The sequence below is a fragment of the Calonectris borealis genome, chromosome W (assembly GCF_964195595.1).
Source record: "Calonectris borealis chromosome W, bCalBor7.hap1.2, whole genome shotgun sequence".
NCBI lineage: Eukaryota > Metazoa > Chordata > Aves > Procellariiformes > Procellariidae > Calonectris > Calonectris borealis.
The window spans coordinates 44,840,242-44,865,342 of NC_134351.1; the positions used below are offsets into that span (position 1 = coordinate 44,840,242).

The 25,101-nt window shown below is 39.6% G+C and overlaps 1 protein-coding gene across 20 annotated transcripts in view; it reads right to left on the reverse strand.

Annotated features, from left to right (window-relative positions):
- LOC142074733 (erbin-like) overlaps positions 1 to 25,101 on the reverse strand; it is a 181,308-nt gene that overhangs the window by 19,928 nt on the left and 136,279 nt on the right. For 14 of the 20 annotated variants that reach the window (XM_075135574.1, XM_075135583.1, XM_075135576.1 and 11 more), the window contains 7 exons: positions 22,617 to 22,787; positions 19,700 to 19,882; positions 17,305 to 17,422; positions 15,386 to 15,569; positions 12,948 to 14,469; positions 5,183 to 5,326; positions 4,215 to 4,346 (listed from right to left, as the gene is read on the reverse strand). In XM_075135574.1, the coding sequence (XP_074991675.1) occupies positions 4,215 to 4,346; positions 5,183 to 5,326; positions 12,948 to 14,469; positions 15,386 to 15,569; positions 17,305 to 17,422; positions 19,700 to 19,882; positions 22,617 to 22,787 (2,454 nt within the window). The remainder of the gene's footprint in view (positions 1 to 4,214; positions 4,347 to 5,182; positions 5,327 to 12,947; positions 14,470 to 15,385; positions 15,570 to 17,304; positions 17,423 to 19,699; positions 19,883 to 22,616; positions 22,788 to 25,101) is intronic. The other 6 variants (XM_075135591.1, XM_075135572.1, XM_075135589.1 and 3 more) reach the window with 4 other exon arrangements.

Genomic DNA, 25,101 nt, shown 5'->3' on the forward strand with positions numbered 1-25,101 from the left:
ATTCTCCAAAAGCCCACAATGCCTAAGAAAGGTTGTGTTTCCTTTTTGCTAGTTGGTGGGGACATGGCTGTTATTTTGTTGATCACATCCATTGGGATCTGACGACGTCCATCTTGCCATTTTATTCCTAAAAACTGGATCTCCTGTGCAGGTCCCTTGACCTTACTTTGTTTTATGGCAAAACCAGCCTTCAGAAGGATTTGAATTATTTTCTTCCCTTTCTCAAAAACTTCTTCTGCTGTGCTGCCCCACACAATGATGTCATCAATGTATTGGAGGTGTTCGGGAGCCTCACCCTGTTTCAGTGCGGTGTGGATCAGTCCATGGCAAATGGTAGGGCTGTGTTTCCACCCCTGGGGCAGTCGGTTCCAGGTGTACTGGACGCCCCTCCAAGTGAAAGCAAACTGTGGCCTGCACTCTGCCGCCAACGGGATTGAGAAGAACGCAATAGCGATGTCAATTGTGGCGTACCACTTGGCTGCCTTTGACGCCAGTTCATATTGAAGTTCTAGCATGTCCGGCACGGCAGCACTCAGTGGCGGTGTGACTTCATTCAGGGCACGGTAGTCCACTGTTAGTCTCCACTGTCCATTGGACTTTCGCACTGGCCATATGGGACTGTTAAAGGGTGAGCGAGTCTTGCTGATCACTCCTTGGCTCTCCAGTCGACGAATCAGCTTATGGATGGGAAGCAGGGAGTCTTGGTTGGTGCGATAGTGCCGCCAGTGCACCGTTGTGGTAGCGATCGGCACCTGTTGTTCTTTGACCCTCAGCAACCCCACAACAGAAGGGTCCTCCGAGAGACCAGGCAAGGTGGACAGCTGTTTAGTTTCCTCCGTCTCCAGGGCAGCTATACCAAAAGCCCACCGGTACCCTTTTGGGTCCTTGAAATACCCTCTCCTGAGGTAGTCTATGCCAAGGATGCACGGAGCCTCTGGGCCAGTCACAATAGGGTGCTTCTGCCTCTCATTCCCGGTTAGGCTCACTTCGGCCTCCAATACAGTTAACTCTTGGGATCCCCCTGTCACTCCAGAAATACAAATGGGTTCTGCCCCTTCATAGCTTGATGGCATCAGGGTACACTGTGCACTGGTGTCTATGAGAGCTTTATACTCCTGTGGGTCTGATGTGCCAGGCCATCGAATCCACACAGTCCAGTAAACCCGGTTGTCCCTTTCCTCCACCTGGCTGGAGGCAGGGCCCCTCTAGTTCTGGTCATAGTATCCATCTCTCATTTCTTGCAAACGTGAGTCAAGAATTCCTTCATTACAATCCAAAGTAAGATCAGCCCTTCTACTCTGTCTGGGGAACTGTTCACTGGAAACTGAACCGTCATGAGACAGATTTTTCCTGAAAACTGGAGCAGCATTTTTCCTGGGAGAACCCCCTTGTGTGATTGTTTTTCCTTGCAACTCACGTACACATGCCTCTAGGGTCAAGGTAGGTTTTCCATCCCACTGCCTCATGTCCTCTCCGTGGTCACAGAAGTAAATCCACAGGGAGCCCCATGGTGTGTACCTTCTATATCCTCTCTCTTGAGCAGGAAAAACACTGACTCCTAATGACTGAGATACTAGTCCATACAGGTGGAGAATAGGACATATCCTCTTTGAATTGCTGGACCTCCCGGGACAGTTTCTCCACAGCCGAGACAGGGGAGGAGGAGACAGTTTCTTCGTATTCCCGGAGTCTGCTAACAACATCATCCACCGTTGGTGCTTCTTCCTCTTTCCAGGACAGTACTGCCAACGAACTGGCATACGATACTGGTGTGCTCCGTACCAACTTCCTCCACATGGGTCGCGTGCACTGGTGTCCTGGTTTCTGCAGGATCTTTGGGCGTTTGGTTGTTGTCCAGGTCACTATAAACCACCTCCAGCACACCTAGTTCTCTCAGGTACTGGATACCTCTCTCCATAGTGGTCCGTTTGCCTAGGCGATATAGAACATCTTCTTTGAAGGGATACCTTTCCTTCAAGCCTGACAGCAGTCACCTCCAGAGGCTGAGGACCTGTGTCCCTTTTCCAATTGCTTTGTCAATGCCCCCTTCCCTAGCAAGGGATCCCAGCTGCTTGGCTTCCTTCCCCTCTAATTCCAGGCTACTGGCCCCATTATCCCAGCATCGGAGCAGCCAGGTAACAATATGCTCGCCTGGACGACGGCTGAAATCTTTCCGCATATCTCGCAACTCACTCAGGGATAGGGATCGGGTGGTTTCCGTCTCGTTTATGAGTTCTTCCTCTTCCTCCTCCCCTCCTCGTGATGGCCCTGCTTTTCCATCATCCCTTTCTAAACGACCTGACTTTTGCTTCCAAGATTTCCTCTTATGTATAGGGGTGACGGATACCAGCAAGGGTTGGTCCTCTGGTTCAGCTGTAGTGCCTGTTGCCGGGGTTTGAGTAGCCACAGTGCTTGTCATGGGGGTTGGAGTAGCCGCAGTGCCTGTCGTGGGGGTTTGAGCAGCCACCGTGTCTGTTGCCGGGGTTGGTCTCTGGACAGTATTCCTGAATAGTTGTTTAACCCTAAACAAGACCTGAACCACATTCAGGAGACATAGCAATAGGAACATGCTTGTTTGAACATCCCAAGGATATTCAAAATTCTCAGGGAGTATTGTGGACGTATTTATGAAGAGGATAGAAGAAAAAGGAGTTTCTGACGATATGGAAGGGAAGATGAACAAGTGGGGGTAAGTCTTCCCCCGTCTCCCCCATAAATTCATTCTCCGAGGAGAAAAAAGTGTAATTACTAATAGTTTCTAAGAGGTGGTTCCCGAGGCACAGAGATGACGGCAGTGCCGAGTACAGATACCAGATTAGACTTCCGACCAATGATTTCATCACATCATAAAATAGCAGCAAAATGGTAAACTTGGCCCAGTTCTGAATAGTGATAAACAGCACAAAAGGGAACATATACTGCAAGGAAGGTATTACATAACCCAACACTGAGAGTCAGCCCCACAACTTTGAGAGCCAATAAATCAACATTGTGACCAATCAATATAATGAATGCTTATAACCAATTTTGCCTTAACACGCTTTGGTCAGATCTATCGTTATCTCAACCCTTCGAGCCCCACGTTGGGCGTCAAAAAGGACTTTCGTGGTTTAACCTGGCAGGCAGTCAAACACCACGCAGCCGGTCACTCACTCCCCCACCCCCAAAGTGGGACGGGGAGAGAATCGGAAGGGTAAGAGTGAGAAAAACTCGTGGGTTGAGATAAAGACAGTTTAATAGAACAGAAAAGGGAAAATAAGAATAATAATGATAGAATATACAAAATGAGTGATGCACAGTGCAATTGCTCACCACCCGCGCTGACCGATAACCAAGTAGCGATCGCTACTTCCTGGATCACGCCTACCATTCATATACTGAGCATGATGTCACATGGTATGGAATACCCCGTTGGCCAGCTGGGCCAGCTGTCCTGGCTATGCTCCCTCCCAGCCTCTGCTTGGTAGCACGGAAGCGGTCCTTGACAAGGTACTTAGCAACAACTAAAAACATCAGTGTGTTATCAACATTCTTCTCATACTAAATCTAAAACACAGCACTAGGAAGAAATTTAACTCTATCCCAGCCGAAACCAGGACAACAGGAAAACTATTTTTTGTTGCATTGCCAGAAGTAGAGTTTACATAGGCAACATGTATCAACAACTATGCAAATTCCCAATATCCAATGTCTGTAGAAATGCAACTGAAATTACTGAATTTATAAAAAGAAAATAGATTGCTGCATCATAATAACTTACAAGCATCCGTTTAGTTTCATTGTAGTAAGTCCTGCCTGTGTAGATGGTCCTTAGAGATGAATACAGAATGTCTCCTACAAATTCTAGTTTATCATCAGAATTTCATCACAATAGATTTCAAGTTTGTTCTCTAAAAGGTTTAATCAGCTTCAATTTGCTTTCCTGAAATCATCTGCCATATTCCAATTTCCACTTTCAATTATGTCTTTTGCTGCAAATTTCTTCTTTCAAAGCCCCTGCTGAAGAAAAATGAAAACTATCCCCTTTCATATAGTTAACTATTTTGTCTTCCAAAAAGAGGATGCTATTTCAGTTACGCCACATTCAATACCTGGGTGAAAGTCAAATCCTGTTTTAGATTTTAAAGAAGCACCAGTTCCAACTGCTATCCCAGCGTATGTTTCTATAAATAATAATAAATATATCCTATCCATAGTGTCATGTAGATCATTACCTGCACAGCTATTTTCTTCATGCTGTCCAGAGGAATATCTTTGAGACTAAGCATGGTAGATGAGTAATTCTGCTGTCCTGAAATGAATACCTCATCCTGGCATTGGTCTCGTGGAGTAGAAGCCTGGGGATGCTTAAAACAGAATGGAGCAGTAAAAGAAGAATGTCCTCATATTATTCAAATTAAAAAATTCTCATAAGAAGCCCAGAATAAAACATTTTAAGGGCTTTATCATTCTTTATCTTCTTTGATTAACTAGTACATTGTTTATGTAGAAAAATCTTACTAGCCAAAACACCACACACATAAAATATTGCTGGATATTTACAAAAACTAGCAACTGCAGAGGTGTCTTTGATCACCAATACATTGATAAGAAAACTCAACAAATGCTAAAGACTGCCTATTCAAGGATTCACATGGTTAAAAGAAGTCTTCTGTTGACTTTATCCTGCTCACTACGGATACCATAACATCACTCAGGATGCTCAGAGTTAAGGAGTCATTTCCTCACATTTTCTTACAAACTAGAAAATTTTCTTGAATGCCTAAAGTATCTTACAGTACAGTTTACATCATCAGAATTTGTTTGGGGGAGGAAAAAGCATAATAAAATTTTGTTCAAACCTTTATCAACCTAGGTTAAATTCAGAATGGTAATCTCTTGTTCACATATGTACAACGAAACCAGACAGTTTTACATATGTTCAACCATCTATAAAAGCCAATTAGAAAACTCAACTTCATGACATTAAATTGAAAAGCCTTGCAATAAAGTTAAAGCATATGAAGTGAAGGCAAAGTCTTTGATTTAATGTCTATAAAAAAAAATCCAGCACATAAATTACATTATTTTTATTGAAAGCATTGTCCGTATATAAAAGGATAACTCTATCAATTTAAGGACACCTCTCACAGTTTATTCTTTCCCCTTCTATATATTGCAATAGCCTCCTGTAGGTACTCACTCGAACAATGTGCACACCAGAACCTCTTCTGTCTGCAACACTCAAGGCAACACTACCCTGGCTGCCATGCAGATCCCTAGAGCTGCCATAGTGAAAGCTGCTAACTGCAGCATAATTGGAATTAAAGGACCTAGACAGCATGCTCTGAATGAAGAGGGGACAGATTTAACACAGATTAGTGCAGCATGCATAAACCACAAGACATGTTATACATAGACTAATACAAACATATTCCATTGTCATGCAAGATAAAAAACATGCAAGAACAGTGCCACTGTGATGAATAAAACAACTCAGTGACCCCTATTTACCTTTATTTACTGTAAATCAGCATGCAATCAGCAGTTTACATGCAGAATTACATGTAAATAAAGTAATTCAAATGTTCATGTATCTGGAAAAACAACAAAGGTGCACAGCTTATCAAAATTTCTAGGTTTTCATTAAATTTGCAATATATAAAATATGTTGTAGGAAGAGGAGCTGGCAGTCAAGATACACACCTGTGGAAAACCATCTAATTACCAGTCATTATTTTGTCTCATTTTTTCCCCCCATTACTGGTACAGTACAAATAAAAATTTACACAGAGATTTGACTGTTTGACTGGGTTTTCTTGTTATTGCAATGCTGTCAACATCCACAATGCATTCCAATAACACTTCATTCAAGAACGTGAATGAGCCTCATTTAAAGAAAAAGAGGCTGGTAAGAAACCTTGGAGTCCATCCCTGTGCCACTGTAGGCAATCAAACAGGTAATGTGAGCTCATGGACAGAAGTGATAGTGGTTTGGTTTTGAGCTTCATTACCTTGCAAACCTGACCTCTGCAGTATTGGCAAGGGTAATAGAAAGAAAGCAGTAGACATTACCGTCTTGCCACCATGGACTTTTGTAGTTATAAGAACAAAACAAAATAAAAACACTGCACAAAAGAAGAAAAGGAAACCCCCTGTGTGCCACCTGAGAAATGAAACAAACCTATCTTAAAACAGTGACAAAGACCCATGAAAAAATATGATCATAGTAAAAGATATACCACAAAGCATCAAAACTCAGCAAATCCAAAGTTGTTTTTTTTTAAAGTTTCTAATTTTTCCAAGTAAAAAAAAGTTCAAAATATATATTGTTTGACTAAGATACTGCAACAACTCTTACATGAACAAATACATTTTGGTGTTTGTCTGTTGACTACACATACTAATCTGATTTTGAAAATAGTCACTAGTCTTCAGGCAGACATTTGCTCTTTCATACTAGCTTTATCTTGTGAAACTAAAACTAGTTTAATAATCAAAGTCATATGCCTCTGCATATTCATACTCCCCAGATGCTCTGGTAGCACAATCATTTGAAACCCCCTTGGAAAATAGTATTTACTGACAATACTTGGCTTTTCTTGGCCAAGGCTCTTGGATAACACTCACTCAATGGCACAGTGAGCTTTCTTCATGCTCCTCTTCTACACATATCTTGTTCTCTAGTCAATATATTTTTCAAGCTTCCAGACAAGTCTCCAGAAGCTTTTCCCCTCTTGAGAAGGGAAAATTGTACTCAGCATTCAAGTCTCTCTTTACTAAACATTCTATCTGAGCTTACTGCTCCTCTAAGTTTTGGTCCAAACACCCAAATGAAACTGCTAAAGCCAGTTTTCCTTAGCTCCTTAGTGTCTCAAAGCATCTTCCTACAACTCTTAAAATATTCTATATAATTAGCCAGGTGGCCTTTTCCCCGCTTGTACAGGCAACTCCCTGAAGTCTCCTTACAGGAAGCTTCTCTCAGAGGCTCCTATATCTCTACATCTTCTGTAAATGGCAAAAAGACAAATAAAAATAGAAGGAATGCATGGTGAGACTAGAAAGTTATCTTCTGAAAGTGTCTCTAGCAGATCATCTTACTATAAAGATCCCTAGATCCATTAGATTCACTCTTCTCTTAGAAGGACCCAAAGAGATGGTCAATAAATAGTGACAATCTAAGGTAGATCTGCAATAGGAGGTAGAACTTTCCTACAATTTGTAGAGGCATGAACTTTTCCATCAGGAATTAAGATTTCAGTTAACTCAGTTTAGTGTAGTTCAAGGTGATTACATAGCCTGAGAGTAGTTTTATTCAAGGGTTTATAAAATCTCCTTTCTTGGTAGAGACTTTTTCCAAAATACAGAAACCGATTGTGCAATTGATGTAGGGAAGACATGAGAAGTACTGCAAAAAACATTTTTCTCCTTCTCTACATTGGGCACAGTGTCTCAACACTAAATTAGAAGGAACCCACAAGTACAAACTGTACAGAAAAAATACTATTTTAAATTACATGGAGTTGTAAGAAAGCTTTAGTTTAACACAAGAAGATATTCCCAGTGACAAATCTAGGAAGTATTCTTCCTCTACCTATTTTTAGCTGGGAAGAGAGAAACTGAGGCATTTGGAGAGTGAATGGTATCCCTCTTAATTTTGCTTCTCAACACAAGCACGATGAAGGTAGTACATTTCCTAGGAAGATTTCTGAAGATTGCTGCACCAGAGAAGACACTTCCAGAAATATGAATATGCAGATGCCACAAAAAACCCCCGATTTTAATTTCAATTTATTAAAAATAAATTAAATATGGAATAAATGTATGGTCTAAACTTCAGATTAAATATGAATGTTAATTCCAAGTACCACCTGCATTCTCTACCTGATTTGCTACAGTGTCTTAGGGCATAATGACCTGCAAAATAATAATTCAAATATTTGAGACTTGAGAAATCTCATTTCAGCTACTCTAAACTAATATACACTAACAAATATACATGCTATGTTCCATTATATTTTTGTGAAAGCTAAGTTTACTAGAAATCAGTTATTCAGCTGTGAAGAACACATATTAAAAGCTACAATATATCAAGAAAAAATGGCTATGTATAAAGTAAAAAAGTATTCGGCATATAAATCAGGATTTGTAGTCAAAATCAGCCTCTAAAGGAATCAGTTTAGATGCAGGCAGCTAGTAGCATAGTTTTGGGGTTTATTTACATTCTTTTTGAATGCTAAGAATCAGAAAATATTCTCTATTTTGCAGCTTACAAGAGAATTAACAATTTCAGATTTCAAAAGGGTGTCTTTCGGGAATTGAAGTGCCTTAACACATTTACTTAGGTGCAAGACAATAGTGGAATTTACGTAGAAGAATTTCTATTGGATAATACTGTCGTAATTTTAAGACTGGCTAGAGTCTCTCATGGCAATCCATTAAATTTTGGTATAGAAAGGAACTAATAAAATTCAAATATCTGCAGGGAACAAGACTCTACATTCTACTTATCTTAGAATAGCCTTAACTGGTAATTTAACTTCTAAGCTTAAGTATTAGCCTTTTTAAGAATGTATTTATTTTATAGTACTTAGAATCAATTGCCAGCTAAAGGTGGACATAAATAATCCTTTGAGGCTATATTAAATGTCTAGAAATCCCTTCACTTTTCATTCCCACCTTGACTATCTAAAATTCTTTAGTTAAATTTGATTGGAAAAAGTTTGCTCAAAGTATTCTGGAACACTTGAAATGCTTAAAATTGATGCTTAAAGCCTTTCTGAATAAAAGCACGCAAGCTAAAAAAGCTTTGTTTGAAATCTTATAGAATTCTAGTAAGATACCAGTTTATCCCAAAGAAGAGGAACTTAAACATTATGAAACTATTCTCCTTCAGTCACGAGGGAGGGGAAAAAAAAATTATTAGGTTTCTGATCCTGCAAAAAAAAAAAAAAAGTATCTTCAATAAGTGACAGCATTCCTATTGAAGTTACATATGGAAAATTACATATAATTTAAATTCTACTGTCATAAAATGTTTGCGGGGTCAGAACTTTTGTTGTTTACATTCAAAATGCACAAGAATTTTATTCCTTTTGAAGTGTGATGTATTGATTTCTGAACTCCACAAAATATCATTATAACACATTGATGGTTCAGTAGTCCATTAAAAATGGAGAAACAAAATAAAACTGAAATAAAAATTTAAAACTGACAGCTAGTGAATGGATAGCATTCCTGTAATTTATCAGTGTCAAAATATTCTTCAGGCTATGATCTTACAAATACTTAAGCACTTAATTTTATGTGTGCACAGACCCACTGTAGTTACTTCCCTTGACATATTTAAACAAGCTTAATTTGGAAAGAATCTGAGGCCATACCAATTAAAATATTTTTCTAAATTAGGTATGTAGAGAAAAAAAACAACTCAGGAAAAAAATTCAAACTTTGATTAAAACTGCAATTCTATATCAATACTGAAACACTTGGACTTTTTTTTTTAAAATAAGGCACCATACACTGGCAACTTTGAGAATAAAACCACCTATTTTAATTTCTGAAATGGAAAGTAGGAATCTAACTTTATGACCTCTTCTCTGAAAGCTCTGCCATTCTAGATAAATAGTAGATAAAGTAGATAAAAAATAGAGCACTTAATTCCAGATGAAATTAGAATTGAAAGCAAACATGCACCTGATGAACTCCCAAGAGATCCACAACAACAAAAAAAGAAAATATACATATGTAAGGAAAGGATAGAATCAGGCCCAGCAACTGTTTCTGCCTACTCAGCACATAGAAATATAATAGATATTTGCAGATAACCATTGCAGATATTTATTATTGCAGTTTACAGATGAGAAATTCCTCTACCACACAATAAAATGTGTGTGACTAGTGTTTTACACAGGCAGTATTAGTTTAAATTCCTAAATGAAAACTTTCAACAAGAGTACTATAGAACACTACTGTGACATATCAGGTAGTAAAATTGGCAAGTCACACTCCAAAAGAAAATATGTTGAAAAATATTACTGTTCTTAAAAACTCACCTGTACACTAAATTTATAAGGTTGGGGGGTGGGGCAGAATTGATTGCATACTTTCCAACAGCTTACATATATAACCACTAGAGAGAGAGCAGCTTGACATTTAAAGAAGCCCTTTTCTCTATCCCACAATAAAATATGCTCTGTATCAGGTAAGCAAATAGTTTCTCCTGAATATATGCAAAATTTCTATTTACAAATAGTCTCATGAACTGTTTTCACCTTCCTTCAACCAGATGGATAATTTTAGTTGATCGGAGTATGCCCCCTTACATCTTGTCAAAGGTTACAAATGCTGGTTACTTGGCTGGAATCCATTGTTAATAATTTTTGCTGGACTTAAAACTATCCTGTATCTCTCCTCATGCAAATTAAACTCTTGAAAGGTTTTTTTTCCACCTGTATCAGGTAAAAAGGGCTAATAAAAAAACCAAGAACTAGCTTCTCCAATTTTGACCAATAATCAGACACTGTTTATTTAAGTGGGTTCACCCACCCCACCCCCCTCCAGTTACTAAATTTCATAAAAACAAAACCAAACAAGTACTTCAGGAGTTTAAAAAAAAAAAACAACAAAACCAACCCCAAAAAACCCACTACACACTCTTTCCTAAGAAGCACAGCATAGAAATAATAAACATGATTAAATTCAATAACAGACTCTGAAGAGTCACAGCAAAGGCAATACTATTAACCTATACTCTTCTGTATAACCACAGGCAAGAAGATATGAATTAAATATTCATCATAAGGCTTAATTTTGTATACCTGTTTTTGTCAGTGTTGTATCTTATGCTTTTAAAAAAAGAAACACCATTTTAAATCCATGAAAGCTTTGTCAAAGCAATTTCCAATAAATGCTTGTTCCTTAAATAAGCTCTGTAATTACTGAAATTTTTTTCAGACTTCAAAACATTTCAGAAGTCTGGTTTAAGCCTCCTCACAAAAAGCTAATTTTTAATTACAAACAGAAATATCTGAAAACATTATTTTAAAAGAACAAAGAAATATCCAGTGAATCCCTAGATTTTCCACATTATCTTATTTGCCAGCTACCATATAGGATCATATCTACATTTTTCACAGTTCAGATTTTTTTTTTAAAAAGTCAGTCATATCCCAGAGAATATAAAGTAGACAATTATATACACATTCACTTTTAAACCCATAAATAAGTCTCAGATTGCTAAGTAAAAGCTACTTTAAAACTCTTCAAGGCCAGAACAAAAGAAATACATACAAAACAGACTTCTAAAGATCTGTTAAATTAGATGCACAGCTAAGAACTCAATAACAGCTATTCCATATCAATCTAGTAGGAAACAAAAATTAAAGTTTACATATAAAGCATGATAGAAAGTATGGACAGATATAAAAGGAATCAAGTCAGGCAATCAACTTCACTTCAGTCAAGGTGACTACACTGCTACAATACCTGAACAGATCTCACTGGCATATTAAACATCGTTCCTAACATGTCAAATGTAGATGATATAGGAAGGAGCTATAAACAAATTGCATTAGCAGTATGCTGAAGTTTTGTTTCCCTCTCCATTCAAGTATTGCTGGGGTTCTTACTTCTCTATTGTTTCATGTAAGATTTGATATGTGCATCCAGGAGAACAGAAGATCAAAGAATGCACTATTAGGGTTGGAACATGGTGAGGTTTGTGATCGCCTCATGGGACAAAGGGTCCCCACACTACAGCACAGTACTGTGAAAGTCTTAAAATATTTTATGTTGTACCTGACTCAAAATGGATCAGAACAACAGGTGTGGCTGTTGCACAGGCCTCTTTAAAACCAAACAAAACCCATCCCTTTCTATCAACAGAAGTTATGCAACTTAAAACAAACAAAACCAAACCCATCCCTCCAAATACTTGGATTTTCAAAGAAAAATCATAGTTAAAAGTAATTTTTTCAACCATCTCCAATTAAATTTCTTTAGCTATCAAGGATATTGAAGTATTTAGCACAATAATCACAAACCAAACTATGTTCTTTCAAAAGAAAAAGAAAATCCATCTAGCTGGCATAATCAAAACGTGTTTTAGCTTTTTTACTTCCCCTCCAAGGAAACAGGATCAGGTAATGACATTCTGCCCAATATTTAGTGATGATATTTAAAATTGGTTTAGCTGGACAGCATAGATTTCACTCTTCCAGTCTCAAATTCTTTGAAGATATATAATTGTTAAACTCTACATATCAGCTCAAATTCTTGATAGCGTTTACAGTACATAAAGAATCCTTTTCATCATCTCTAGTTATATCAAAACCTCCTATGATTTCCTGAAATGAACAAGATTTTTAAGTTTTCTCATCTCACAGAAATAAATATTCATTCAACAATCTGTCAAATATCCAACTTCAAAAGACAACTGGCTTGGAGGCAAATATATGTTAATTATGGCTTTTGAATTCTTCAGCAACTGAAGCTGTAGACCTATACTTCCAAATATATTTTACTGATTTTCTTTTCCTTGTTCTTAAAGTGAAGAAATAGGGGAAAAAGGCAAAACAGAAATATCAAGAAGCGTAAGGGAATATTTTAGTATAATATGAATACAATGCTACAACAACAATAAAAATTACCTGGCTTAAAAGAGCTGGCCTTGAAGTCCAGCAGGTCAATATGACATTATTTAATGTATTCTAAAGTAATTGGACTAAGCTGGCATGTATGATGTAAAAACAACAGGGACTTTTTTTTTCTTTGGGGGAAAAGTTCATTTACAGTCTACCATTTGACTGTTTCTCACATATTCAGCACAAACATGTTTATCCCTTTTAAGGCAGAATCAGAAGTACATTTTCACTGGTAATTAAAAGCAGTTCAAAACACAGAATATTTAACTTATTCCATATCCAGATAACAGAAAGGTAGAAAAGTTTAAAAATTATTATTTTTACCTTTTCTAGCTTTTTAGCCTCAATATGTCGCAGCACCTGTTCCCTCCAGTCATGAGGGACTTTACTTTTTCCTGGAGGGTCTAATAAAGAGTGGTCAGAGTTAACCCTTGGGTTTGATCTCTTTGAAGGGCTAGTCCATGAGTAATTAAAGTCACTAACTGACATAGTTCTTTCTGGTATTTCATTCACCGATGGCTGAGCACTCTGTGGTCGAGATACATTTGGACCATCAATGCTATATGTCCTGGCAGAAAGAGGTCTCTGTTGCCCAGACATTACTGGTGGAGCTCTTCCCACTGAATGCAAGTCTCTGTATGTTAAATAGTCCCCTTCAGGAACCTGGGCCCGCCTTGAAGGTCCAGTATCCCCAACATTTATAGAAGCTGTAGAGGATACACTGCTCTGCCTTTGAAGAGTGTGTCTGGTTACTCCTGGGAGCAGTCTATCATTCGGTGGAATAGCCCACACATCTACGTGTCTCCCAGCCATCTGTTGATGAGTGTTATACGCAGCGCTGGCTCGGACATTGTTATGATTGGATAAATTCATATTGGCAGAATGCTTTACATAGCTGGGGATTTCTGTGCTGTCAGACCTAAGCAGACGTGAAGGAGGTAAGCTGCCTTGTTCTACTTGGGTGTTTTGTTTCTGGGGCCACAAGGTGTCTTTCGTTGTTGCACTGCTGCTGTACTGAATATTATACTGGGGAGTACAGAACATCTGTGCACCACTTGTCACTGATCCTCTCACTGCATTAGCACCTTCAGGATTGTGATTTGAGTCAAACTTGAACACAGTTTTTGTAGAAGATACTAAATCAGATGACAATGATGGCCCAGGAAAAACCTGCAAAGGCTGATCATACAGAAGAGTAGCAGATTTACTTCGGACTATGTTTTTTCCATCTGCACTACCAGATGCTGATTTTACCACTGAGTTTGGCTGTTGAGATCCATTCTCATTGACAATATCATAGATTTTCAGACCAGTGTCCATACTGGTGATGCTGTGAGATTTCATCACAGGAACACTTCTCTGTGGGGACAAATCTTCAGTACTCCTTGAAACAGACAGCTCAGCAGAAGAATCACCATCAACTGTAGTGCTTCTCGTTAGTTCGTCTTTACTGGGAGACTGTACTGCTTCCTCAGGATGTCCATTTACTTTATTTATAGGATATTTATTTCCATTTTCCAAGTACTCGCTTTCTTCTTTCATATTGTTAATCAAAAAGCCCTTTACTGAAACTATTTCCTGTGTTTGTAACCTTTCTACAGTAACTGGCACTGCCTCTTCACTAACCAGTTTATTGATATTCATGTTTATTTGGTCTGATTTGTGAGACTCCTCCGTAGGAGTACTTAGATCAACACCTTTTCTTATCAGGCCTAATCTTTCTTCAATGCTTAATTCGTATTCTGACAAATTTGTAAACTTCTCTTGCACATTTATTTTTTCTTCTACTGTAATGCTCAATTCACCTCCATTTTGCAAAAGATTATTCAAATTTTCATCTTCTTGCCTGGAAAAAAAGATGGCTCTTAAAAGAAATTCCAAAAGGAACCAACATATTCCTTTAAGAACTGTTTTAGAAAAAATAATCATTAACATGCAACACAGCCATACTGTACACACAATACAGGACAAAGACCAATATACAACCAAATTCATTATTTGCTATCTTACCATTACAAAAATATATTATACAGAGGGCTCATTTTGGCAACTCTTGTTTGTGTCATCAATTACGTGACCATGTTCTGATTTCAGATGTTTAATTAAATTCAACAGGAATTATTAAAGACAGTTTAAAAGTGTCAAAAAGTACAAAGCAACAATAACTCAATTATTTTTAATCAAATACTTGCAAGTTCCATGAGAATTTTGGATAAATGTCTTGTTTCTATTGGCAAATTAAAAAAAAAAAAGGCACCTTTTTAACTAGAACCACAAAAAGAGAAACAACCTGTAAGTCCATTCTTTATAAGTTTCTAAATGCTTTTTATAATTAAGTTAGTAATCAAATTGATCTTCAACATTATGCAAATAAAAACACAGAGCTTTTAAAATGGTGTTTTGAAAGTATTTTGCAGGGAAAACAAATTATTAAGGATGAAATTATTATACCATATTAATAGAACAGATGGGAACCATGTCTTATATACTAAAATTGGCCTCTGAATTTTATTGTCCTCCTTGTTTTTTGTTGGTTTTGGGTTTGGTGTTGTTTTGGGTGGGGTTTTTTTTTTGTTTGTTTTGTTTTGTTTTTTTAAGAGAACTATTCCATTATTTAACATTATTTTAAAACATTAAAATTTAAATTATTTCATGAATTATAAAGGAATCATTAATGAATTAAAGGAATGGACATGTAATATGAAAGATTAAGTAACATTTGTCTATTATATTTGCTCAGTGGTATACAGTATTTTACAAACCTGATCTTGGATAAAACAGCAGCATGTGTTTCTTTGTCTGGAGAACAGAGAGAAATATCTTGGCTACTATCAGTATTTAAGGAAACAGAATCTGACATTCGAGAAGGAGAGGAACAGTTGCTGTTATTTTGATTGCTATTGTGGGTAGCTTCATCTGATAAGGAATCAGCATCTTTTGAATCATCTGAAATAAAAATTTGCCAATTTAGTTAAATGGCTATTAAACAGATGTCTGTAACGTGTATGTTACAGTGTTTAGAAATTGTATCTTGTTCTTCAGTAATACTTATTACTGGAAACTAACATATAAGCTAACACCTTTGCAAACTTTGTATAAACTTACAAAAGACTGTTGGCAATAGTTCCTATTTTTTATATATTTGTCTCAATGTAAACAGCCCTCACCTGTTAATGAAATTTAACTTGTTGCTTTATTCCAAGTTTTCTCGGCATAAGCTAGTGCACTACATTATGTAATATTTCCCAAAAATATCTATCAAATCATATTTCTGTTTTTGCAATGATTCCAAAGTTTTCAATTACATGAGTCTATTGGCCCTTATGAATACAAAGTACACTGCTTCACATGCAGGATTTTGAAAGTGTACACAATTCCTGCTTTTAAACATTCTATCATTGTTAAATATCTATTTATTAGACCAAACAGTCTGGAAAGACCTAGATCACTGGATGAGCTCTATATAGTTTTATAAATGGAAAAAACAGGAAAGAAAAATGTTCTTCTGCAGAGTTGGAACCAACGCATTCCCATGCTTTGCAGATCACTTAGGACAACATTTTCAGAGTCATTTACACCTGTTCACATTGATTCTTGCATAATGCATGCATACTCACATCATACATCCATATAAAAATCATTTATCTGCAGGACTTCAAGCCAGCCATGATTTTGACATGGGCAAACATAAGTGTACAAACAAATACATTTAAATTTTTACTTCAAGACACAGTTACAGGTGCCAAAAGCATAAATTTTGTGAAACTAATTTCTATCTCCAGAGACAAGAAAGAAGTTTTGACTTAGTACTTTAGCCAGTCATAAAAACCCAAATATGGCATTGATAAACATCAGTCTTTTCACCTGCATGTGATCCTCAGCAGACTCTTCTTGCTACCTCCACGTGGTTTTCCTTCATCCTCACTAAATCTTACCCTTTTACATGTAATGGCCAGAAAAGCCTTTTGTCCTGGAAAGTACTGGACTAGGATATCATATGAAGCAAAATACAATTTGCTCTTCAACTGTTAAATTTTGTTTTCTCTGAATCCTAGGTCATTCCTTACTCTTAAGGAAATGGTTACCCAGACTGAAATTATCTTTCGGAAAATATAAAACTTAGTTAACAAAAACAATGTTCTGAAGTTTCCTGTGAGAGGAAAGAAGAAAAAATAAGAGTAAAGCGATTCTGGAGAAGGAGTTGCCACAAGAGAAGTTTATTCTTAAACCTCAGGAAGAGAGCACAGCTTCTCTGAGAAATTTAAACAAGTGATATTGCTGCCAAAAGCAGCAATAGTCCACAAAATCGGGGGGTGGGGGGAATATGGAATATTTCCAAGGTAAATACCACTTTCTGCAATCCTTTTCTTAAACATATCAAGAGTGTGTTCAAGCTAAAGGTCCCCCAAAACACAAGCATCCCCTTTCCCCCTCTGCTTTTAAACTAATGACAAGAATCAAGAAAATTAGGATGTGAACACAGCTTTCTCTACCACACACTCAAGTATAAGATAATGCAGAATTTTTTTTCTGCTTTCATTACTTAACTAGAGAATTGATCATCTATCTTAAAACACAAAAATCTACTTTTACATAATTCAATTGGAAAAACCAGCCATTTTGAGTCATGAAATTATCAGAATCATACACCACTTCTATTGTTTTTTTAATGGTATCTAACCTTTTTTGTTATTGCTAAGAGCTATCACTTTTGGTTGATTTATGGAGGTTTCTATCAGCGGTGGTCGCATTTCTGCCATTTTCATCTCTTCATCAGAGGAGAGTTCTTCTGATTCCTGCTAAAGGAAGACCAGCTTTATTATGCTGTGCATTTTAAAGAAGTGCTTAAAAGGTTAAGTAAATGCTATCTAAACTGTCACCCACTGAACAATAAAAGGGAAAAAGATAAACAAGCAACATAACAGAAGTATAACATAGCAACTGTGTAGTGCATTTGTAGTGCGAGTCAACTGAATTTAGTAATATTTGCCATTGAATTATCTTTAAGCAGCAGCATAGGCAGATTTGCATTGTCACTGATGAACAGTCAAACCGGTACTAACTTCAGCTACAAGAACCTACTCGGAGCAAGCAGATGCAGCCTCTGTTCCGCCACTGGAGAGAACCTCCAGTTGAGTTCAAGTCAGAAAGTTATCACTGAACCAGCGAACACCCCAGACTGACTATCTGGGTATTGGTTTTGCAGAAAAGAGCTCAAACTGAAACAGCTACAGAGTAGCATTACCAAGACAACCTTAGGAATGGAGAGCTATGCTGTGAGAAAAGACTGAATGACCTTGGCTTGCCTAGTCTAGCAAAAAAAAAGAGCAAGCGTAGCTTGGGTTGATACCTTTAAGTTTACATTGGGGGTAAATTCCAAAAGGAACAGAAGTTATTTATCTTCAGGAACAACAGTGGCAGAAGAATAAAGTGATGCTGAAAACATTTCGTCTAGAAATCACTAGTTCCTAACTATAAGATGGAGCTCAGTGCACTTAAGAAAGAGATTAACTGACAAAGCTGCTGCAAGAGCAGCCATGCGACTGATTCAGTATCCTACTGCCAGGCCTATATCCCTATCATCTTCAAAAAACAATTGTTTTCAGTAATATTTTGAAGGGAAAAAGCCTTCTTTCCCTAAAGTAGAAACTTCTTGCTAGTAAGAATGCTTCCTCTTTCAAATGCTACAAAAATCTATGTCACAGATTGCAAAAATAGTCTGTCAATGTTCACTTTTTCTTACAAGTTTCAGAACATTTAATGTGTAGAACCTACTGGAACACCATCTTTCCCATGATACTACCTACCTGGCCAGTTCTTTGCACTGAAGGAAGGACAAACCTGACTGAGATGTAGCAAACAATGTATGATAGTCTTAATTAAAAAAATCCACTTGTTTCTCTGCAATCGGAACAAACCACCTCTTCACTGCCTTTACAACATTGCCTTTCCCCTTGGATGTAACATACAAGAAGTGTAATCAATGTTGAAATGAAAAAAACCCACAAACTTATATGCATGCAAAGTTTAGATATCTGGATTCAACTGCAATAGAGTTACCAGCAGGTTATTACATGGAAGTAAGGAATTCAGTATCCCTGATCGACTACGCACTGCTGCCTCATTTACTTACTGGCATACAGCCAGCTTCAAAGAATTGCTGTCACTATCATTAGACAACTAATATGATTTTCTGAAATTATATATTTAAAATAAAGAAAAATATCAAAACCAATATTTTCAGAAAGGATGTAGAAGCAGGAACACGCTAGTGGGGAAAGAGCCAGCAACAGCCACAACTGCTTGTCACAAAGCCTCTTCAGCAAAAGCGCGATATACACATGTTCCACTGCTTACACAACACAGGCAAAAATAATCTGCTCGTGAAATTATGAAAAAAGCATTTTACAGGTTGTGATTGGCAACTGATGAAGTGACAAGTTCCAAAATTTGTCATAAGTCTGAAACACATTCTAAATAAAAAACGAATACATGGTGTTTGTCACAGAGACGTACAAAGAGTTCAGAAGTTAAAAATTTCTGACTCTTTATAAGGAGTAGATACAATTTCAGTCATAGTCATGACAGTTCACTAAGAAATACAGAGGAATACATTTTTTTAAACCTACCTTTTACTTTTCATTCCAAATGAATGGGCACAGTCACTTAGATATACAAGTTTTTGATTGCTCCCACAAATCAGATATACTGACATTTCAGTGACAATTATAATCAATTATTTACTGAACAACTGACAATCAAGCAAAAACTGGAAAATCCTATCTAAGTACGAGTCTTTTCACAGTTTGATACTTAGGTCAAGTTTTAATTGAGTTTGCTTTATTTTTCTTTAAATGTATACATCTTTCATTATGAACTTTTTATTAGCTATTTCAACTTTTACTTAATATAGTCTGAAGTGAGGAAAATATCGCATTACAAACCATCTGTACTTACAGCACTTATGGATGGCTATTTTCTATCGTCAACATAAATTTTCATCTCTCAGAGTAACAAATTCAATACAACACCAGCACAATTCTTTGACTGCTATGATGTTCATCGCAATGCTATACCTTGAGCATGTCTTCACGGTTGACAATTGTTTTCGTGTTCTGCAAGGTTTTAACAAGTGCAGTCATCTGTGAATTTGCAGTGCCGTGCTCAGCTTCTGGTTCAGTAGGCTTCTGCACAGAGCTTCCTGCTGAATACTGCTTTCTCTCATCTGCTTTGTTCTTTATTGAAGCAATTTCTGAAGTCTACAGGATTAAGAACATTAGCAGAAAAAACAACCTGAAAGGTTTTCTTTCAGTAACATATGATAGTTAGTTGAATCAGAAAAAAAAGGAGAGTTTATCACTTGTGGAAGAAGGGGCAGGCAACTCGAGAAGAGTACAGGGATCTCATTAGGTCATGCAGAGAGGAAATTAGAAAGGCAAAAGCCCAGCTAGAACTCAACCTGGCCACTGTCGTGAGAGACAACAAAAAATGTTTTTACAAATCTATTAATGACAAAAAGAGAGCCAAGGAGAATCTCCATCCTTTATTGGATGCAGGGGGGAACATTGCCACCGAGGACGAGGAAAAGGCTGAGGTACTCAGTGCCTTCTTTGCCTCAGTCTTTAACAGCCAGACCAGTTATCCTCAGGATACTCAGCCCCCTGAGCTGGAAGACAGGGACAGCGAGCAGGATAAACCCCCCATAATCCAAGAGGAAGCAGTTAACGACCTGCTACGCCACCTGGATGCTCACAAGTCTATGGGGCCGGATGGGATCCACCTGAGGGTACTGAGGGAGCTGGCGGAGGAGCTTGCCAAGCCACTCTCCATCATTTACCAGCAGTCCTGGTTAACTGGGGAGGTCCCGGATGACTGGAGGCTTGCCAATGTGACGCCCATCTACAAGAAGGGCCGGAAGGAGGATCCGGGGAACTACAGGCCGGTCAGCCTGACCTCGGTGCCAGGGGAGATTATGGAGCGGTTCATCTTAAGGGCGCTCACAAGCCATGTCCGGGACAACCAGGGGATCAGGTCCAGCCAGCACAGGTTCATGGAAGGCAGGTCCTGCTTGACCAACCTGATCTCCTTCTATGACCAGGTGACCTGCCTAGTGGATGAGGGAAAGGCTGTGGATGTGGTCTACCTGGACTTCAGTAAAGCCTTTGACACTGTCTCCCACAGCATTCTCCTAGAGAAGCTGGCGGCTCACGGCTTAGACAGGTACACTCTTCGCTGGGTAAAAAACTGGCTGGACGGCCGAGCCCAGAGAGTTGTGGTCAACGGAGTTAAATCCAGTTGGCGGCTGGTCACGAGCGGTGTTCCCCAGGGCTCAGTACTGGGGCCGGTCCTCTTCAATATCTTTATGAATGATCTGGATGAGGGGATTGAGTGCTCCCTCAGTAAGTTTGCAGACGACACCAAGTTGGGCGGGAGTGTTGATCTGCTCGAGGGTAGGAAGGCTCTGCAGAGGGACCTGGACAGGCTGGATCGATGGGCCGAGGCCAACTGTATGAGGTTCAACAAGGCCAAGTGCCGGGTCCTGCACTTCGGCCACCACAACCCCAGGCAACGCTACAGGCTTGGGGAAGAGTGGCTGGAAAGCTGCCCAGAGGAAAAGGACCTGGGGGTGCTGGCTGACAGCCGGCTGAACATGAGCCGGCAGTGTGCCCAGGTGGCCAAGAAGGCCAACGGCATCCTGGCCTGTATCAGGAATAGTGTGGCCAGCAGGAGCAGGGAGGTGATCGTGCCCCTGTACTCGGCACTGGTGAGGCCGCACCTCGAATACTGTGTTCCGTTTTGGGCCCCTCACTACAAGAAGGACACTGAGGTGCTGGAGCGTGTCCAGAGAAGGGCAACGAAGCTGGTGAAGGGCCTGGAGCACAAGCCTTATGAGGAGCGGCTGAGGGAACTGGGACTGTTTAGCCTGGAGAAGAGGAGGCTGAGGGGAGACCTCATCGCGCTCTACAACTACCTGAAAGGAGGTTGTAGAGAGGCCGGTGTCAGTCTCTTCTGCCAAGTAACTAGCAATAGGACGAGAGGAAATGGCCTCAAGTTGCACCAGGGGAGGTTTAGATTGGACATTAGGAAAAATTTCTTTACTGAAAGAGTGGTCAGGCCTTGGAACAGGCTGCCCAGGGAAGTGGTTGAGTCAGCATCCCTGGAGGTATTTAAAAAACATGTAGATGAGGCGCTTAGGGACATGGTTTAGTGGGCATGGTGTGTTGGGTTGACGGTTGGACTCAATGATCTTAGAGGTCTTTTCCAACCTTAATGGTTCTATGATTCTATGATTCTCGAGTTAACATTATATATTTTGGGAAACTATGGAAAGGAAAATCTGAGCTTTGAAATTATAAAGTATGAAATGCACCAGGTTGAGAGAAATCTCTGCAGATTACTGAGGTACAGTCCCTACCCTTTGCCAATCAGTTTGACTCTCCTCCTTATTGGGGTCAATTTGTTCCATTAAATTTCCAGTTAAATAAAAAAAGGCCAAGAATATCTACAATGAGAAATGTCAGCACCAAACAGTAGTCCTATCACGCTACATCAACCTGTTAGCAACTCCTGTGCCAACTTGCTACAATTGCCTTCCCAACTTATCGTCCAAAACCTTCAGTCATGAGGGCAGTGGCAAAATCCTTAGAGATTATCCTGATTTTCATTGTGAAGTCTGGCAGACAAAGGAGGATCAGAGGATGACAAAGATGCCATCCTCGAGAAAACGAAGCAGCTAGCTTCTTAACACATCCATAGTTTGTATTTGCCTGAGAAACAAGTCACTTTCCTTGTTCTTAGTCTCAGAGGAAAATTGCTACTGCAAAACAGACATTTATTACAGACTTCTTTAGACAGTGAAGAAGTAAGTTCTGTTCTTTGACATTTTTTCCTGCTAAAGCATTAACGTTGAGAAAGAAGATAATTAAAAGGAATCAGTGACACTCTAGATCTTTGGAATTTCTTGCAAAGTCAGAAGAGAATATTATATCTAACCTTTACCCCCACATCTTTTACAGAAACTGTCTGGCCTTCTCGTTTTGACTCCTTGGCAATATTTTCAGTAGATTCTTCATCCTTTAGCCTATGTACAATTGTCTGGACTGTTTTAACCATATTCTTCAGTTCATCAGGATACGGAGTTGGATATCTCTTCAGGTTGCCTTCCTGTGTAACAAAAAGCAATAATGTTCCGAATTTAATTAAATGCTATAATTAAAACATCAGTTTTAAAACAGACAATGAATTAGGACAAAACACTCAGCAGAGCAATCCAGGATCTCCACTTTGCTGTTCGAGTCTACCTGGATGTGGTGGGTTGACCCTGGCTGGACGCCAGGTGCCCACCAAAGCCACTCTATCACTCCCCCTCCTCAGCTGGACAGGGGAGAGAAAATATGATGAAAGGCTCGTGGGTCGAGATAAGGACAGGGAGAGATCACTCACCAATTACCATCACGGGCAAAACAGACTCAACTTGGGGAAAATTAATTTAATTTATTACCAATCAAATGAGAGTAAGATAATGAGAAATTAAAACTAAATCTTAAAACACCTTCCCCCCACCCCTCCCTTCTTCCCGGGCTCAACTTTGCTCCTGATTTTCTCTACCTCCTCCCCCCTAGTGGCACAGGGGGATGGGGAATGGGGGTTGCAGTCAGTTCATCACACGTTGTCTCTGCTGCCCCTTCCTCCTCAGCGGGAGGACTCCTCACACTCTTCCCCTGCTCCAGCGTGGGGTCCCACCCATGGGAGACAGTCCTCCATGAACTTCTCCAACGTGGGTCCTTCCCATGGGCTGCAGTTCTTCACGAATTGCTCCAGTGTGGGTCCTTTCCACGGGGTGCAGTCCTTCAGGAACAGACTGCTCCAGCGTGGGTCCCCCACAGGGCTCTAGCGCGGGCTCTCCACGGGGTCACAGCTTCCTTCGGGTGCATCTACCTGCTCTGGCATGGGGTCCTCCACGGGCTGCAGGTGGATATCTGCTCCACCATTAACCTCCATGGGCTGCAGGGGGACAGCCTGCTTCACCATGGTCTTCACCACAGGCTCTTTTCCGGCTTGTCCTGGTTTCGGCTGGGATAGGGTTAAATTTCTCCCTAGTGCTGTGTTTTGGATTTAGTATGAGGAGAATGTTGATAACACACTGATGTTTTCAGTTGTTGCTAAGTGCCCTCCTAGTCCAAGGACAGCTCCCAGGCCTACTGACTGAGCTAGGTACACAAGATGGGAGGGAACATAATCAGGACAGCCAGCCCAGCTGGCCAATGGGGTATTCCATACCATGTGACGTCATGCTCAGTATATGAACGGTAGGCGTGATCCAGGAAGTACCGATCGCTACTTGGTTATCGGTCAGCGCGGGTGGTGAGCAATTGCATTGTGCATCACTCATTTTGTATATTCTATCATTATTTATTATCATTATTCTCCCTTTTCTGTTCTATTAAACTGTCTTTATCTCAACCCACGAGTTTTTCTCACTCTTACCCTTCCGATTCTCTCCCCGTCCCATTGGGGGGCGGGGGGAGTGAGTGAGCGGCTGTGTGGTATTTGGCTGCCTGCCAGGTTAAACCACGACAGTCCTTTTTGGCGCCCAACATGGGGCACGAAGGGTTGAGATAACGATAGATCTGACCAAAGTGTGTTAAGGCAAAATTGTTATAAGCATCCATTATATTGATTGGTCACAATGTTGATGTATTGGCTGTCAAAGTTGTGGGGCTGGCTCTCAATGTTGGGTCATGTAATACCTTGCTTGCAGTATGTGTTCCCGTTTGTGCTGTTTATCATTATTCGGAACTGGGCCAAGATTATCATTTTGTTGCTGTTTTATGAGGTGATAAAATCATTGGTCGTAAGTCTAATCTGGTATCTGCACTCGGCACTGCCGTCATTTCTGTACCTCGGGAACCACCTCTTAGAGATTATTGGTAATTGCACTTGTTTCTCCTCGGAGAATGAATTTAAGGGGGAGACAGGATGGGACACTCTCTCCCACTTGTTCATCTTCCCTTCCATATCGTCAGAAACTCCTTTTTCTTCTATCCTCTTCACAAAGATGTCCACAATATTCCCTGAGAATTTTGAATATCCTTGGGATGTTCAAACAAGCATGTTCATATTGCTATGTCTCCTGAATGTGGTTCAGGCCTTGTTTAGGGTTAAACAACTATTCAGGAATACTGTCCAGAGATCAACCCTCAGGAACAAGAAAAGAGGGAGGGCAAGCAGCGGTGCCTCATCGGGGCGGGCGGAGCGGCGAGTCTCGGGGGCGGCTACAGACACGGTGGCTACTCAAAACCCCACGACAGGCACTGCGGCTACTCCAACCCCCATGACAACCCCTGTGGCTACTCAAACCCCGGCAACAGTCACCGTAGCTTCTCCAACCCCTGCGACAGGCACTGCAGCCACTCAAGCTCCGGCAACAGGCACTACAGTTACTCCAACCCCCATGACAAGCACTGCAGCTACCCAA